The 18,880-nt window shown below is 33.9% G+C and overlaps 1 protein-coding gene across 1 annotated transcript in view; it reads left to right on the top strand.

Annotated features, from left to right (window-relative positions):
• LOC149786581 (myosin light chain kinase A-like) overlaps positions 1-18,880 on the top strand; it is a 105,648-nt gene that overhangs the window by 70,459 nt on the left and 16,309 nt on the right. The window contains exons 5-9 of the mRNA XM_089977085.1: positions 5,278-5,360; positions 5,919-6,003; positions 8,246-8,321; positions 10,613-10,731; positions 11,242-11,327. Of these exons, the coding sequence (XP_089833211.1) occupies positions 5,278-5,360; positions 5,919-6,003; positions 8,246-8,321; positions 10,613-10,731; positions 11,242-11,327 (449 nt within the window). The remainder of the gene's footprint in view (positions 1-5,277; positions 5,361-5,918; positions 6,004-8,245; positions 8,322-10,612; positions 10,732-11,241; positions 11,328-18,880) is intronic.

Below are 18,880 nucleotides of genomic sequence, written 5' to 3'. Positions count from 1 at the left end.
GATTTTAATTAATTCAAGCATGGCATTACTGATTATGATTGATACAAGCATGACATACTGATTTTGATTGATTCAAGCTTGGTATACTGATTTTGATTGATTCAAGCTTGGTATACTGATTTTGATTCATACAAACATGGCATACTGATTTTAATTAATTCAGGCATGGCATACTGATTTTGATTGATTCAAACATGGCATTACTGATTTTGATTGACACAAGCATGACATACTGATTTTGATTGATTCAAGCATGGCATACTGATTTTGATTGATACAAGCATTAACATATTGATTTTGATTAATTCAAGCATGGCATTACTGATTATGATTGATACAAGCATGACATACTGATTTTGATTGATACAAGCTTGGTATACTGATTTTGATTCATACAAACATGGCATACTGATTTTGATTAATTCAAGCTTGGTATACTGATTTTGATTCATACAAAACATGGCATACTGATTTTGATTGATTCAAACATGGCATACTGATTTTGATTGATTCAAGCATGGCATACTGATTTTGATTGATACAAGCATGACATACTGATTTTGATTGATTCAAACATGGCATACTGATTTGGATTGATACAAGCATGGCACACTGACTTTCACTGATAAAAACATGGCATTCTGATTTTGATTGATACAAGCATGGCATACCAGTTTTGATTAATACAAACATGGAACACCAGTGTTGATTGATACAAGTATGGAGCATCGATTTTAATACAAGCATTGCATGCTAATTTTGATTAATAAATGCATGGCATCATACTGCTGACATTTTGACAGCAAAGCACGGTGTTGAATTTAATATGACACAATATTTCTTTGCTGTGATAGTGTCAGAAAAATTGATTTTCAGCATGAATTAGCTGTCCTGCATACCTTGTTCTGCTCTGAAAATCAATTAAGACTATTATTTTCCCTCCAAGTATGGTGTAAATATCTTTGGAAAATTGTGCAATCTCACTTGGGGAGAGAAAGGAAATTGAATGACACCAAGTGTTGTATAAACTGTCATGCGTGCAAAAAATTGTTTTAACTGTTTAGAGTGGTAATGATAAAAGCTGCAGAAAATAAACACTTATTTGACTCTTGCAAGATACTATTTATATGAATGAATGAATATATATATATATATATATATATATATATATATATATATATATATATATATATATATATATATATGTGAAATGGTTACTCACTTTAAGGCCCCCAAAATATGTATGCTAATCTTATTGCACTATTCTTACAATTAGGTTGGGTTTGGGCTGTTGTTTTTTTAAACATAATATGTACTATAATGATTAGTATATATAATGTATTGAGCACTTTAAGTATCAGGCTAAGCCAGCTCAATTAGATGCAAAAATCAATGTTGGGAATTTTTTGAAAATGAAGGGGGGAGGGGATTTTATCCTTGGCACCATAGATGCTTTTTCCATTTCAAGTATACCTCTCCCTTAATAACTTGCACACAGTGGGGTCCAAAAACATAGACCACACTAATTTGTATGAGACTCAGCATGAGTTACCAAGGTGCCTAAAAAAAATTTGAGAAGCAGATAGCATCCCCACATGATGTCACAAAATACTGGAGGGGTATTACATTGTTTAATACATCACTGCTTTTTGTTTATTTATTTCACAACAAAGCAAGATTCCTTTAGGTATATTTGTTTGATGAAACTAATATCAACATTGAAAATCAATTTTAAAATGTTGAGAAAGCAATTTTGTTGCAAGTACATGTAATACTGAGACCTCTTCTTCTTCTTGAGGAAATTTCTGAATACCAATTCATTAATTTTAAGTTCACTACAAAATATGGAACTCACTTCCTTTTTCATTTACCAGGTATTCATTTTGCTTGGTTGCCTCACTATTTTTGATCACATTTGTGAATGAGTCAGCTAATTTATGGTAGTTTAATTATATTACTTATATAATAATATGTATAAGTGTTCGATTGATCAATTAAAATGAGTTGACCAGACACTTGACTGAAACCATGAGCTCTTACACAGGCAGAATTTGCATGCATTTTACATTTTCTTTTATTCCACTGCCCACCACCCCATGATTTGATATTAAATGAATTAGCATGGTGATACAATGCAGGACTGCTTTCAGTTGAGTGTAAGAATAAAAAACAAATATTTCCACAAGGCCCGGGCCAGATCAAAACACGATCAGCACTTAATTACATGTAGTTCTCACAGATATGCTTGTCACGGCATAGCTGTAAGGGAAGATTTACATTTTTCACATTTGAATATGAGAGGTCATATTGTATTTATGATTATTACACAAGAAAACAAATTGTAAAGATAGAACCAAATACAAGTTTTACTTGAAGAAACATATACTTATTTATTAAAGAGTTGTCACCTGTCAGCATTAGTGAGATTTTCATTGATCCAAATTTTTCCCAGTATTGTTATTTGCAGTGTTAAGAGAATGTTGTTTGGAAAGAGAATTTGACAATGTATGACTTCTTGTTAAAAGTTGAGTATTTAATGAATCTGATTCAAATTTCTGAGTACTAACCACTGTTTTCAACGATAAACGAGAAATTTATCATTTCAATTAACAATGTTATTCTGATTTTCTTCACATTCAATAAATAGGGGCCAATTTATTTTGTGTATTCTATAGCCACCAAATTAGGATCCAAACTTGACCCAGCATTATAAGCGAATTTGCAAGTTATTTTATTATGTAATGATCCTTATTTGGGTGCAACCGCTCCGGTGGCCTAGTGGTTAGAGGATCTGCCTCAGATGGGAGGTCGTGGGTTTGATCCCTGGCCAAGTCATACCAAAGACTTTTAAAAACAGTACCAACAGCTGCCTCGCTTGGTGCTCAGCATTTCAAGGCTCAAGTTGGTAAAGTTGGGTCCAGGTTGTTCAGGGTATGCCCAAACCAAAATGCATCCTTGCTGAAAGCTTGTGGCAATTTTGCGGTAAGCTTACAATAAGCTAGCTTGATGTTTATAAGCTAACATGGATGCTTGCGCAAGTTTGTACAAGCAAGTGCAGGCTTAGGCAAGATAGCTGGATATAACCGCAAGCTTGTGCAAGCTTGCACAAGCTTTCTTGTTTGCTTCAGAAATTAAAACTAGCTTGCGCGAACTTACTTGTTTTCTTCAGAAAGTAAAACTAGCTTGCGCGAACTTACTTGTTTGCTTCAGAAATTAAAACTAGCTTGCGCGAACTTACTTGTTTTCTTCAGAAATTAAAACTAGCTTGCGCAAGTTTTCTTGTATGTTTCAGAAAGTATCTTTAAACTAGCTTGCAACAAGTTTTGTCATATATATATATATATATATATATATATATATATATATATATATATATATATATATATATATCCATTGCTTTTGAAAGTTTGAGACCATTTATTCAACTAGCATGCACCGTCACACCCCTACGAAAACAAATTCATGACTTCATGAACAACCATGAACTGTTCATGAAAGTTCCTCAACTAAGTTCATGAACATTTCAAGAATTTTGATGAATCATGTACTTGAAGTTCATGAACACACTGATGAACTTTTATGAACTATTATAATATCTTTGAAGTTCCTGAAATGTCATGAACTTGGTTCATGAACAATTCAAGTACTTTGATGCAATACCAAGATATTTCTTAAAAATGTATACGAAATATCTATATCATTATATTCATAAAATATTCATGAAAATTTTTTCATACAAACTTCTCACAATATTATTGAAATTTAAATAAAGGTGAATAGTTTTTTTCTTTTTTTAAATGATATGATACTGTATAAATGTTCATACATATCTTTAATTCAATACTTGTGTACTTGACCTCAGTAGTTCTGGATTAATATGGGAAAATATTTTCTGGCCAGCATGAACAAAATGTATTTGCTTTAAAAAGCTTTCAATGACTTTGTCCTAACGTTTTTTTTCTCCATTACTGTTATAAACTGCATATTGTATTGACTTAGTCACTGGTTGCCAATTTGCCATAAAAAAACGAAATATATTAATGTAATCATTCAATGTCAATTTAGTGAATATACTATATCAAGAACTTGGCACAATTGGGGTTTATTATCAGTTGTTTGCAGCCTTATATAGCAATCTTTAACTTAATACATGTTTAGTTTTATTAGTAACATTTACCTTTGAATGTGAGATTGTAGATACTTAAAGCAAGGTTTCATTTGTACTACCGATATTCCAAAAATTTACCCTACATTTTGCCACTTAATCCATTTTTTTATTTAAATTTATACTTTTTTGTTGGTTTCATTTTTAAGTCATTGTTAGCTATGCCATGCTGAGGAAATAGGAACAAAGTGACTTACTGAGACAGCTGATCTGGGCTGTCCAAAGCAGGTATCATACTTTGTTGTCATAGAAACCAGATATCATTGTCCATATTTCCATGGTTTTATATGCAGGTTGTAGCTCATGCTAAGATTAATTGCATTTTCTGGAGCATTTTCTCATTGAAGCTTCACTTCCCTGCAGTCCCTTAAGTGTAAACATCCTGTTGGAGAAACCACCTCAGAGATTATTATGGAAATGTCTCATCACATATTTATATTAAAAAATCTTGAAAATTTGAACTAACGTTTTCATGAGAAGCAATGGAAATAAAATAAGTATGGTTATATAACTTTACAGCAATCCACAATCCTTTGATGTTTTTTTAATTATATGCTATTTGTCTGCATGCAATGGTTTGTTTACAGAAAATAGCTCCTATGTTTGATAAGCACTTGCAAGCAAACAGCAAAAGACCCAAATTCTGTCATTATATATTATGCAATCATTGACCTTTTTTGAGGTTGACATTACATTGTTTGGAACCCGTCGATTGCACATTGACTGGCATGAAATTCTGATCAACCAGCACATTATATGGCAACATAGTCTGGTCTGTGATGATTATAGTATGGTGGAAGTTATAGAACTGTTCATGATTACTGTATAAGGGGGAATTCCTTCTTATATGTGAAAACTGCCTTAAACTAAAGTACATGTATGTTACAGGGAAAATAGAATTAAAAAGGCTCTATAATAGCTCCATAACTATATCCATGTTATATCAGAGACAGTGTTATACTGAGGAACTTTATAATTAGGACACACTGTTCATGAGAAAATATACTATTACTAGTGGTATTGGTTGCTTTTATTTGAAAAAACTTAACTTTAGTCGATTGAACATTGTTATGGCATATTAAAATCTAGTCAGTTTTGTTTTGTTTTTCCAGATATAGTCCATAGAGATTTAAAACTAGAAAATATACTTCTTAGTCAGAACCCACATGATCCTGAGGATAAGTTACATATAAAGGTATGAAATTTCATGTTTCTTACACTATCTTTGTCTTTTTCTCCCAGATATTAAACTTAAATGTTGTTTATGTCAATTACACTATACATGTAATTTGTTCAGTATTCCTATCATAGTTATTTGACAATATTAATCAAGTAATTATTAAAGCAAGTATCAGATTTCTTATACTGCATGTCTGTCAGTCATGTTATAATGAGTTTTCAAAAGTTTGAATTTGCACTTTGCAGATAGACGGATTGATTCATTTATTCATTGATCGATTGATTGGTTGGTGTTTACTGGCAATTCAGCGCATAGAAGGTTATTTCATGCTTAGGCAATTGTGAGCAGTATGTCTTGCTCAGAAACATAGTAAAGCATCCAACCTAGCAATTAGTCTGGACAGGAATAGAACTGGCACCCATATGGTCACGAGTTTGGCATGCTGTTCACTGAGTCATTGTGACATCGTAAATAAAGGGCCTGTTAATAACTGCCCCGAGCAGGTATTCATGCTTGTAAAATGAATAATAGCTATCCACAACATGTTAACAAATGTTTAATTTTTCTTCTCAGGTGACGGACTTTGGTTTATCAGTAGTTAAAGGAGTAGGGTATGAGAATATGATGCAAGATTTCTGTGGGACTCCAAATTACATGTGTAAGTATTTTGGTTGAGTCCACATTAGTGGGAAGCAAGACATAACTCTTGTTTTTCCCTTGGTAGTGAAAATAACATCAGCAGATTTTTTTTAGGTCACCTTGCCAGGTGAACTTATGATACGGTTCCTTGTCTCTCATTGTAAACCATTGTCTGTTAACATTTGATATCAACAACATCCTCTCTAAAAGAGAATTCGACCAAATTTGAAAGAAAGCATACTGGAATGAAGGCCATTCAAATTTGTTTAAATGATACCAGTCCACTGTTAATATGGCAGTCATTTCTAAAATTTAAATATTTTTTTACAAAAACTTTAAAACTTTAAAAGAATTTTTCTCAAAAACTGCTCATTAATTTGACTAGATTTGACAGAAAGAACTTGTGTGTGAAGTTCTTACAGATATGGTCACCATTACTAACATAGAATAACCTTTAAATGGCTTCACAATATTCACTCAACATAATTTGAGTACATTTAACAGAAATCATCCTGACATAAATGGCTTTCATGTTTTATACGAATTCTGTCTATACAACATCAAATACAGCCACCATTACAAAAAATATAAAAACCTGAAAACAAATTCTTCTTCAAAATTACAAAACAGAATTTGACTAAATTTGAAAGAAACCATTCTGGCTTTGATGGCTTCCAGATTTATGCCAGTTATGCTGATGTTCCATCAAATGTGGACACCATGACGCCCCAAAAATTTAAAAATCTTTAAATTACTTCTTAAAAAACTCTCAAGCAAAATTTGACAGAAAGCACCAAAGCATAAGGAACTTTTAAGTTCATACAAATAATGCCAATCCACCATCAAATATAGCCACCAATATTAAAACTTTAAAAAATGCTGTAAATGACCTTAATGTTATCTGCTTGTTAGAATTTGACCAAACTTGCCCCCAAAAAAGACATTCTGGTATGAAGAGTTTTAAACTTTTTGCAAATAATTCCTATTTGCTATTTAATATATCCCCCAAAATTTGGGGATGACTTCATACAAACCATTGAACAGAATGTGACCAATTTTTGACAGAAAGCATCATGGCTTAAAAGATCATTTAAGTTTATGCAAACAATTCTAATCTGCCGTCAAATATAGAAAACTTGTAATGACTTCAAGAAAGTCACATAACAGGATTTGACCAAATCAACAGCAAAGCATTATCTTTGCTTGGGGGCCTTTCAGATTTATAGAAATGATGTCGAGCCACCATTGATCATTGCTAAAAACCAAAAAATATTTTGCACAACTTTATCTCCAAACATGGCCTAACAATTTGACCAATTCTGACTACTAGAACTAGTGTAAAAGACTTTCTATTATTTGACAAATGATGTTGATGTGAAGGTAAAAAATACTGGGAATAAACTTGAAAATAATTGTTTTCATGAGATATGCAATCAACAGTGATGAAAGACATTTCTACAGGAAGCATCCTACTGATACAAGATCATTAGCTAACTGATCATGGTTATTGAGCAGATGTCATTTGCGTAAGTAATCTCAAGCCCACATGGGCCTGTTAAGGTTTTGGGTAAAGCTTTTCATTTGAATCATTCCCATAAACCCCCTGATAGATTCTCATAACACATGACACATCATTAGGAAGTCAAGACAGTTCATTCCAAAACATGTTTGCTCACTCCAATTTCCTTGGAGTCAAAATCACACTCATTGAAAATGTGCATGGAGGTTTCGGTAGGTGTTTTTCTTTGCTGCTTATTCTTGTGTTTCTGAAACTCCTTGGTGAATTTTCTTTTTCATTTTTCATTTTTTTTCATGCTCACTCAACTTTTTGACCTTAGGTTCACTGTTACATATTTTATAGCAGCGCTTTGATCATTTGATTAACATGTAGGCCTCATGTGTTGTTGTTAATATCAGTTTTAATAATGATGGTGACATCGTTCATTATACATTTAAGCATATCATTTTATTATTTCATTCACATGCTTATTATTTGTTAATATTACATGTATTATTTAATTTTGGTTTGTGGCCTACATTACCTTCATAAAATCAATAAAGGCAACACATGTACCAGTTTTTCTAGCAGGTGTTTTGTCATTAAATCATAGTTTCTAACAGTAAACTATGAAACATCCTCAATAGCTCAGATAGGAGGGCTGCACTGTAGTGTGATAAGACATATTGTTCCATGTTACTTCATTATGATGGCTCACTAATGCGACACCTTTGACAACTGACCTCTGACCTTTTTGTTTCAGCTCCAGAGATAATTGACAACAAGACATACAGTCAACAGTGTGATATATGGGCTATGGGTGTAATTGTATTCACACTGTAAGTAGGAATGTAATAAAAGTTTACCCGAGTTTTACACCTATTTTAATGCTTTAATTATTATGGTATCATAGAGTTTAGGTTAGTAAATGAACTTCTAAATACTTTAGATTTATCCGTTTTCATGCAGAAACTGCAATTAATGGTCTCGCAATCTAGTACTTTGTTTGCGAATGTTTAACCTATTTGACCTTGATGCTCACTTGAAAAAACTTAGCTTTTATTAGTTGATTGCTTCATAGCCCTAAAGTAGAAATCAAAGTTAAGAGGCCATTGTACCACACAAAATGCCATATACTTACACAGCTGCCATCTATGCCATGGTGAAACTAAAAGGGAATTCCAAGTGAGAGTAAAAGAACACTTAGGTAAATCCGTAACCTAAAGGATTCCCCATTGTCTAAGCACTTTCACCTTTCTGACCATGGCATAAACTGTGTTCATTATCAGATCATAGAAATTATTAAATCTGATCCAGAGCTCACTAGTAGAACCATTTATTGGAAAGGTAGACGATCACTAGTAGAACCATTTATTGGAAAGGTAGATGATCACTAGTAGGACCATTTATTGGAAAGGCAGACGCTCACTAGTAGAACCATTTATTGGAAAGGCAGACGCTCACTAGTAGAACCATTTGGTCACTGTTTAATTGGGAGTCTGGGCATTTTTAATTTATTTAATTTAGAAAACAAAGTGGAAACATATTTTACCTCACTTGTATATGCATTAGTGAGTGTATACAGGTAGATGTCCATTACAGATGTCATGTTTACACTCCAAGGAGTACTTGATTGAGATGGGATATAATGTGATGTTTTGAAATTGACAACAGATCTAAAACTTTTGATCACATCCTCTAAATGTATATACACATGATGTAGGCATTACAAGATGAGTAAATATGTGCATATAATATAGATATTTTGGTAATTTCTATCCCCCGAGACTTAATCTTGGGGTGATAGCTTTTGACGACCAGTAAAATTTGTTCATTGCAATAATATATTATTATAATAATAAAATTGTATAGTGACTTGGACTTTAATAGGTCTAAGACTAAGGCTAATTATCAAATTATTTGTTAAAAAATATTGGTAATTGTTTTAACAGGTAAGGTTGTCCAAACAATAGACTTAAATGATGAACAAAAGTGATTGACATACCAGTGTTCCATGTGTTTTATGTATATATCAGATAAATGTTAATTTTTACAAAATAAAGGTCAACACCTTACTCAGTTGCGTGGCTAATTCACCACAGTAAATCAGCAGCTACCTGTTTGACATTGAAAATTACACTAACCATTTTAAAAAATTAGGTCACAAAGATTTAATAAACATTTGCTCAGAACGTTTCAGCACTTGAAAAATGTTATGACTTTTATGGTGAACTAGTTTCTGATTGTTATATTTTTATAAGTTAATGAATGTTTTTTTAAATATAAATTTGGTTTATTGTTATGTTCCAAGATACTATGAAACCATTTTTTTCTTCCTGTGTATTAATATTTGTAGTTTTCGCAAAAAAGTGATATTTTGAGGGTATTTCAATAAATATTGCATATACTTGCTTACAATTCAAGTTTAACTACAAACTATGTGGACCCTTATCTGATGTCCGATAATGAGTAGATTGAGGTCTGTGGAGTTTTCAGCTGGACTCCGCTTATAAGCAAGGATATATTGTAAATTTGGTCTGGGATCCAATTGTTTCCACATTAGAAACATTGTTTGCTAAATCATTATATTTATGGCTTTTTGCAAGCATAAAATACAAGAAAATTGATTTCCCATGAAAAATAGTGAATTTATCAATTCCTTTATCTAAAAATTCACTGAAATCCAAAGTCACCATAAACCAGTTCCAATGTATTTGTACCATTTGTCATTTGTACAAGAAGGCAAAGGTGATACTTGTCTTTATGTCTGTTTGGATCATATGCTTTTATTCCTAAGCCAAAACTACTAAATAGGAGAGATGGCACGGCCTAGATTTTAGTCAGCTACTTTTCCTCCGCTGCCTTTATTTACTTTGTTTCATCTAATTTTGTCCAAGGTTTTGATATAAAATGAGCTTAATCAGATAAAGGTCTCCAAGCATGAATCCAGTATTTGAAATGCAATAAATTCACAGAATGCTCATTAACATTTTAAAGATAGAATTAAAATGGAAATGTTGAATCGTTAAGTTTTTAATTATTGTAACGGTAGCAGTTTTTTAATATTATGTAGCATATTATGTAATATTGCATCGCAGAAGTCTAATTATCATTTCGTTTTCTTTCACAGATTATGTGGAAATTTCCCATTCCGATCCAAAGATAAAGATGAAGATTCTTTGTTTGAATTAATAAAGAAAGGTCAACTAGACTTCTCGGATGAAATATGGAATGATGTGTCTTCTGATGGTATCTTTTTACTGCAGTATTTGAAAATTTTAATGTCTATGCCTTTTAGTCAGCTTTTGAATGATGGGACTGAATTATATTGGTTTTTACCTGTTGAGTGATGTATCTTGGGATTTTTTTTTGCAAGGGAAATAACTCCAAAATTGCAAAATTTTGCAGCTATTATTTGTGTCTTTGACAGTAAAAAACTTACTGTGAATTAACAAAACTATGTCATGTAAGTTAAATTTGCATCAGTATTCTTTATTTTCTTTTGGCCTTTTGCATCACTTGTGTTTGAATGAATAAAACTGAATAAAAACATGATATAATTATGTTATTTGTAAGAATAATATTAGGAATTGTAGTAAGGATCAGATGATTCAGTTATCATACAAAATTTGTTACAGGTCAAAATAGAGACAAGTTATGTCAGTAATTATTACTGATACCAAATGGGAATCAAACATTTAAAAACAGAGGATATCAATTGTAATTGTTATTTATTTTTCCTTAAATTTGTTTTTGTAGCTAAGAAATGCATAGAGGGGATGTTGAAAGTTGACCCTGCCCACAGATATGCAGCCAGTGAAGTTTTAAGTCATCAGTGGTTAACAGTAAGTACAATAATTAAACTCTGTATCAGGCTTGAGCAAGAGCCGTAAATTGTCATAAACAGGGGAACTGCACTTTAACATGCCTTATTACAGTCAAAACTGTTATGAGCAACCTCTTTTTTGAACGACCACCTGTCATTTCTGACCACAATCATAATGCATGGATCGATTTTATTATATAAATGCTCTGTTATAACAACCACTTGCTGAATGTGGCCAACAGCCACAATATCTTGGTAAAATATGCATTTTGACTCTGCTATGAAAGACCACATTGCAAAAATGGGGATAAACTCCAACAACCTTTATTTAATATATTGACCACTTATGTGAAGAAAACAAAAAGAGGCTAGCTACCAGTAACTGATTTTTTTTATATGTTATTGTAAAGCAGACGAAAGTACCTGTTGTAGAATACACAAAGCCTGGTTCCTGACCTTATCGTAGCTACAAGTAAGACCCAGTATCCAGCTCTATTAATGACTGTATCGCAAGAACTGAGATAGACACCAATGACTTTTATGTAATCATTTGTAACAATGACTGCTTGAATAGTAAGGCTTGTTCTGATAAAAAACTCGCATGAAAAGAACAACAAAAAAAAGAAGGGATTCTGGCTACCGGTTTGTATATAGTGACTGATGGTCCAGTCCGCTAACCAGGCTAATGTACATGTCACCAATTGCCTTTATAGTGACAGAATTAAGGTAGTGGTCATGTATATTGTCTTTAAAGTTAATCCATATTGCCTTGGGGTGAATAAGGTCTTTGTCTATTAAGCCAGCAAGTGAGAATTATTTGTGGGATTCGATTGATAGCGGTAAAGGATTGTGATTTTTTTAAAATTTGTTTTCTTGATGTTACAGTTATTACATCCCAGTCACCAAGCCATCATCTATTCAAGTTGGTGCAACCGGGTTACATACTTTGTTTATAGAGTTATTTCCTGTGCGTCTTCTTTGATTTAAGCTATTGATTTTTGTGTCTAAGTAAATTATTCTGTTTCTGGATGAGATAAACGTTTCTTTTTATTTCATTAATTGTTAGATATGCAATGCACATGTATAAATTTTTCATATTTTCCCAAAGCCGTGACAAAACCATCTTTACAGTTGATTTTACAACTGAGCATTTAATAGTGTTAACATGTACCTTAGTAACAATGGAAGAACTTCCAACTTAAATGAGACCAATTAAAAGCAGGAGAAAACAATTATTGTTTCTGAAAGAAGTGAAAAAGAGCAGACCACTCACAAAATAGCGGTATAACTGGACCTTGCAAAATGGTCTTTTACGAGAGACCACCTGTCTTGAGAGATCAATTTTTGTTGGCAGAAGGGGCAGTCTCTCATAACAGGTTTTATTGTATTATGCAAAGTCAGATTCAACACATTCACATTCAGGCTCCTAAATTTCAGATGTAGTGCCCTGATCATGGTTATACTGTCTTGAAAATATATATAGTCATGTTGTATATATTTATCAAAATATGTGGAATGAAGCATCATCCATTGTTGGAGAATGGCAACCCACATATAGAACAAAGTACAGAGATGAAGTGACATTGTCCAAGTCGCATGTAGGACATGAATACCTGACACCTGCAACCCTTCTAAAAACATCTTTATTGAGTGTTTCAGCTTCTACCCTGTGAGACAGAGTTTTTTTTAATGTGAACTCAGTTAAAAAACTTTAAAAATTATAATGATATACAACCAGAGAAACTCTTGGTATATGTGAGGGAATGAAGTTTATATAACACAATTTTTATGCTTTATTTTAAGGATTTTATATTTGTACTTTTATCTGTTATTTTATATACATGTACTACATATAAAATCTTTTTGTCAAAGGCTTGATCTTTTAAATAATCATCTTTGTGCAATTTTTAATCTTTATATTTTTAAAATTTAAGTTTTAATTAGCGCCATTTATACCATATTGTGTTGACATGCCATTAAACCAATACATACTTAAAGTGACTCACATACTGAGATTTGTATCAAACAGGTTTTGCCACAGTATCACACAAGTGTAAAGAATGCAAACAATGTGAATTTAATAATGTGAATACACATTAAAAATGGTTCTCATGAGTCAGGAACTGAAATCAAATGAAATAACAGTCGAACAAATTTAACTTATTTAATGTGAGCTGTCATTGTAAAAGGGTCTGCAGCATATGGAAGATCTGTATGCTTTTGCCATGAATATGTTTGGAAGACGTTTAATGGTTGTCATGCTAACTTGAACACATCTATACATTCATTCATCAGTCCATCATAATTTTGTTTTTGCAACTATTTGGACAGCTTTTGATTGAATTAAAACTTGTTATCTCCAGAGAGATGATGAAAGAGCTAGCCCTTTTTACTTTCATGAGTACAGATTGAATGACAAACTCAAACTCAGGAAGTAGCTTTATCCCAGGGGGTGATATGATGAAGTAGCTCATTCCTGCTAAAGAGTGAAGACAGAATGAAAGACTCATTTTTATTTTTTTTACACAGATGAGTTCTCAGAAGAAATCATTGGATGTGGTCTTTCTAATCAACCTTCATCATGCTCACCAGTTCAGATGATGGAATTTTGATCATGCAATAAATGAGGTTTACTCTGTATTTTTCTTCTAGATTTATTTTCCCAAGACAGCATGATCTTCAGATGTTATGATCCTCTCCAGTTATGATGATGATGGTGAGGGAGTGGATTGTTTCCCTCATATACACTTTACACTTTAGCTCTGGTCTCAGCTTATAGTTGCAGGATTCCTTTGCCCACTTGGTCCCTTAAGATCCCATCCCATTCCACCCCAACAGTTGGATTTGGGTGCTTCCCATTTGGGGATTTCTGCAGAGACTAGGACGTATCCCCCGGCCAAGGCTGTTGGAGTATTCAGAATGGTGGGTTTGTGTAGCTTCACATGCTGATCTTTTTTGGCAACCTCCTTCAGTCTTCAAATCAACGTAGGAGGCATCCATGTCTCCAGCCTTGCAGAGACTGTTAGAGGTTATGGCTAAGCCATTGAGACACGTGTTCTCAATGTCTGTGGCACTCTGCAGAGTTTCACAACGGGAGATTTGTGGCCTTAGATATCTACAATGTTTTTTTTCTGGATCACACCGAAAACCTTTGTTCCTCTAGATGCAGATACATTATTTCAGGGGCTCATCCCTTGAGTGGCTTCTCAGGATTTAAAGGATCAAGAACACCAGTCTCTGCCCATAGTACCAGGCCTGGCTAGACCAGTGAAGAAACACCCCATACCATGCATCATTCTTATGAGGGAGGAGCAGGTGCAAGGGGAGATAAGTCTATAGACCTCTCCTCCTTCCCTGAGGTGGAAGGTGATCTCTTGAGAGTCTCACCATCTCCTGCAAAGTCCCTTTCTTCCATTGCTCCATTCAGTGCCAGATTAAGGCTTTTTGTCTGAGGCTTGGTTGGACATCTGGGATGATGCATGGGACCTTTCTAACATATGAGAGGGTTACAAGTTTTGCTTCTAGGGTACTCTACCATTTTCATGGACCCCTATTGTTTTGCACCAGTCTCAAATAAGGAAAGGTAAGGTAGATGGAGAAGAAGATAATAAGTCTGGGATTTTATTCCCACATTGTCTTTGTAACAAGATAACCAGGTGGGATATTTCGGATTAACAACAGAACACGTAATGACGACACATATATATGATTTAATGTGGCGATTTATATGAATAGTGGATTATGAAGATGTGTGCGTATTTATAATCCAAATATTGGATCTATTTAACATAAAAAACGCACAGTTTCAAAGATGGAAAAAATATACAAATAAATTTAGTTCAGTAACCCTAAAATATAGGATAAATGATTTCACAAATGATTCAATAATGGAAAGATGAATATAGTTCACTCAAATAGTAAACAATGTAAGTCTTTACACATAGTAAAAAATGTATTCGCTCAGGTAGCGAAATTATGTCACTAAACAAGAACGGATATACACTCTATCCTTCCAGTCCTGAATAATACACTGGGTCTTACTAACCCAAAATTAGCATATAGCTAAAATACATGTGTGGAGATGCACTCCGTCACCCGTGCACCATATCCGCTCCACAGCTCCTCCGAATCAATTTCACAACCAATATAGACTCCGGACTCTCGGAATACTATGATCACTTAAAACATTAGACCCTCCGGACACTTGAAATATTAGACCCTCCGGACCCCCTGGTCCTTTGACGGCTCTACAGCTGGGTCACCTTAGTCACTCTTGACATTCCGGACGCTAGACATTAGACGCTCCGGCACCTTAAACGCTCCGGACACACGGACGTTTCTACCCTCTGACAACACTGGACACCCCGGATATTCCTACCATCAAAAACTCTCTCTCTCAGCCCTACAGCTGGAGTTGTGCGAATCCTTTAAGCAGGCCGCTTGCTGACAAAACCATTTGTATTGTAAAGGTCCTTTACATGTAGTAATGTATTTATACCTTTAGAATTTTCGTTATTCTTTATCAAAGGCACCTTGCACGTGTGGCACAGGATGAATCGTACTCACGATTTCGAAATATATAGACCATATTATAATCACCCTCGGGTATCGTTGTACAGAGAAAAGAAACGAAACCCCGAGTACATGTATTTAATTAACAACATTTACACCATTCCGTGACAGTCTTAGCTTCAAAAAGATGGGCAAAGTTTTGATTCATCAGTCTCTCCTCTTTTAACAACTTCTTTCTAGAAGAGCATTTCAAGATGAGATAGCAGCCTCACCCATGAATGCCATCAGGTCAAAAACATGGGCAGTCTCCATAACTTTCCAGGTTGCATCTTTACATTTCCTTCTCAGTTAACAGGAGATAGAGCACAAGAGAGAAGTCCTGCAGGGTCATTGGTTTTGGGAATAAGCTTCCTCCACATCAGCAAGATAGAAATACAGTTTTTTCCCCTGCACTACAAGGGTGCATCAACTACACAAGGTATTTTTACATCATATCACTACAGACAACATGTCAATTATAGCATTTATCAGATGCCAAAGGGAAATTCATGCCCCTTATCTCTGCTTGAAGTTTGGAACCAACTTTGTTTACTCTCAGTCTGCCACATTCCATGTAAAAGGAATCTTATTTCTGGACAGTTTTTCCACAAAAAGGGAAGGCCAATGAACATGAAGCTGAACCTCAAGTTACCTCTTTATGACCTTTTCTGCACCAGACCAGAGGGCATGGGTAGCAGATACCTTTTGTCTAAGGTTGGAGCACCTTCCCACCTTTCACAGAATCAGGACCTCCAAGTCCCTGCTTAATAGCTCCCAGAGACCCCAGGAATCATGGTTCATTATTCTTCTCAACTTGTTGGTCGATGATACCATGGAACTACCTCTGAGGAGGGATCAACTGTTGCAGCACAGAGGATCACTCATGTACAATACTCCTCAAATCTTCCATCTTCATGGCAGGCCCATATCAGATAATCTATTGAAAAGATCAGTTTTTAAGCAAGGTTTTTAAATTCATTGCCCAGGCTAGACCGCTCTGGTAGTCGGGTGGTTAGAGCATCTGCCTCCGATGCAGGAGGTCATGGGTTCAGACCCAGCCGAGTCATACTAAAGACTTATAAAAATGGTACTAACAGTTGCCTTAAGAGGTTAGTTTTAGGACTGTCTGGCCTGGTGTCAGGATAATGTGACTCGGTGGGACATGATGCCACATCACTATAAACTGCCAAACTTCAGACATCTTGGTGATATGACTGAAAACTTTTTAAAGCTATGTTAAAAATCCAAGTCACACAGATACACACACACCCAGGTTAGACAATCAACATCAAAGCTTTATAATGCCATGTGTCTGTAAATGGTGCAATAGGAAGTCCAATCTGCCTCTCCCCTCTTTAACTGCAGTTACAGCTTTTCTTCATTTTCTCTTTAAAGATTTCTTAGTGTCCACCTGTACTTCGGACATTTTGGCAGCCATCACCTTGAGGTGGATTGTTTTGACTGTTAAAAGATGTTATGTTTATTTGATTTAAATACATCTGATTTAATATAGATTAATTTTAACTTAGTTGTTTGTTTGTCCCTCTTACATTTTTTTATTTTTCATTACATGCTATTGTAATGTAAATTTATTCACTGGAGATGATACATTTTCAGAAAATAGTTTGACCTTGACTTTTCGATTTAGTAAACACCAGGTGTTGACTTAATCCTGACCTTGATTTAAAATTAGTGGCAGCCACGTAAGTAAGTTCTATTTTTATTTTAAAATGATTGGTTGTTGAGGTCATGATGGGACTACGTTGTTTAAGATATAAACATTTTTGATTTTATTTCTTAGAGTAAAATGATTGGTATTTGTCAGGGCCACAATGGGTGTACGTGATTTTTAACAAATAACTTTGATGAGGTTCTGGAACATGATCATGTGACCCTCCTTTTGCATTTTAGAATATGATGTAACCTTTTTTTTTTTGGAGAGATATTCTCAGTTTTGAGCTTTTACTTTACACTGAAAAGTAACTGTGACCAGTTTTTGAGTTATGTTAAGTTTTCTCCAGATTATTTGGATTCAAAAGGATTCGTTTTTTCCCCCCCTGGAAAATACGTGTGCTCATGTGAGATTCTTGAACAAAGACAGCTCTTATAAAAAAATGTAATCAGATTTCCAAAACTCGAGTGATTTTTCTTGTTTCTACAAGGAACTGTGGACTTCAACATGACAGGTTATGGCATACGTCATTGTCTTCCATCTTGGATTCTTCGTCATGATTCTAACTTGAAATCATTATAACATTTTATTATTAGGACTACACAAATTTGATTTGTGGATTATTCTTGGATAATTTTTGGATTTGATTCTTAAAACCTTAAGTTCATATTTTTTCGTTTTAACAGAATTTTTCCATGGAAATAAATTATTATATTTTTCAAAGCTTGTTGTTTTCACTCTTTCTTGTGTTACAGTTTATTCGAGCCTAACACGTAACAAAAGAGCTTATCAGTCTCTCACTGAGATTATTATCTCTCTCTCTCTCTCTCTCTCTCTCTCTTTTGAAATTCAAAGCCTATGAGGTTAGGAATAGTGCAGTATCTTGATGTCCATATTTGATGAAAAGTTGACTTACTTGACCTTGAAGTAAGGTCAGAGGTTACTTCATGTATTTTTGTACTTTATAGATCTACAGAGACGTGTACACATGCTATTCAATCAGACTTTGTATTTTATTGTATTTAATAAACAAATTAATAACATTTTGATCTTGATTTCATGGTCAAAGGTCTCGATGTAAGTTTTTACCTGTGATGGTATGTGAACCTGATAATACAAAAAAGTATATAAATGGATTTTTTCATCAAACCTAGTTTGTAGATTTATCTGAAGAATATCTTGAATTATGCCAGTTCAAAGATATGGGTTTTAAAATAAAACATAGATCAATTATTGATTGAACCAATCTTAAGTATGTACTTCTATCTTGACAGTATGATTTACCAGTGAGGCACCAGTTTGTGTATTTAAAGGATGCTCCAAACCATAAATTTAAAGAGCAGACAAAC

This window comes from Sinohyriopsis cumingii, chromosome 12 (assembly GCF_028554795.1).
Source record: "Sinohyriopsis cumingii isolate HCF-2022 chromosome 12, ASM2855479v2, whole genome shotgun sequence".
Classification (NCBI taxonomy): Eukaryota; Metazoa; Mollusca; class Bivalvia; order Unionida; family Unionidae; genus Sinohyriopsis; species Sinohyriopsis cumingii.
The sequence above is the reverse complement of the archived record's forward strand: the minus strand, read 5'-3'. Positions and strand labels throughout refer to the sequence as shown.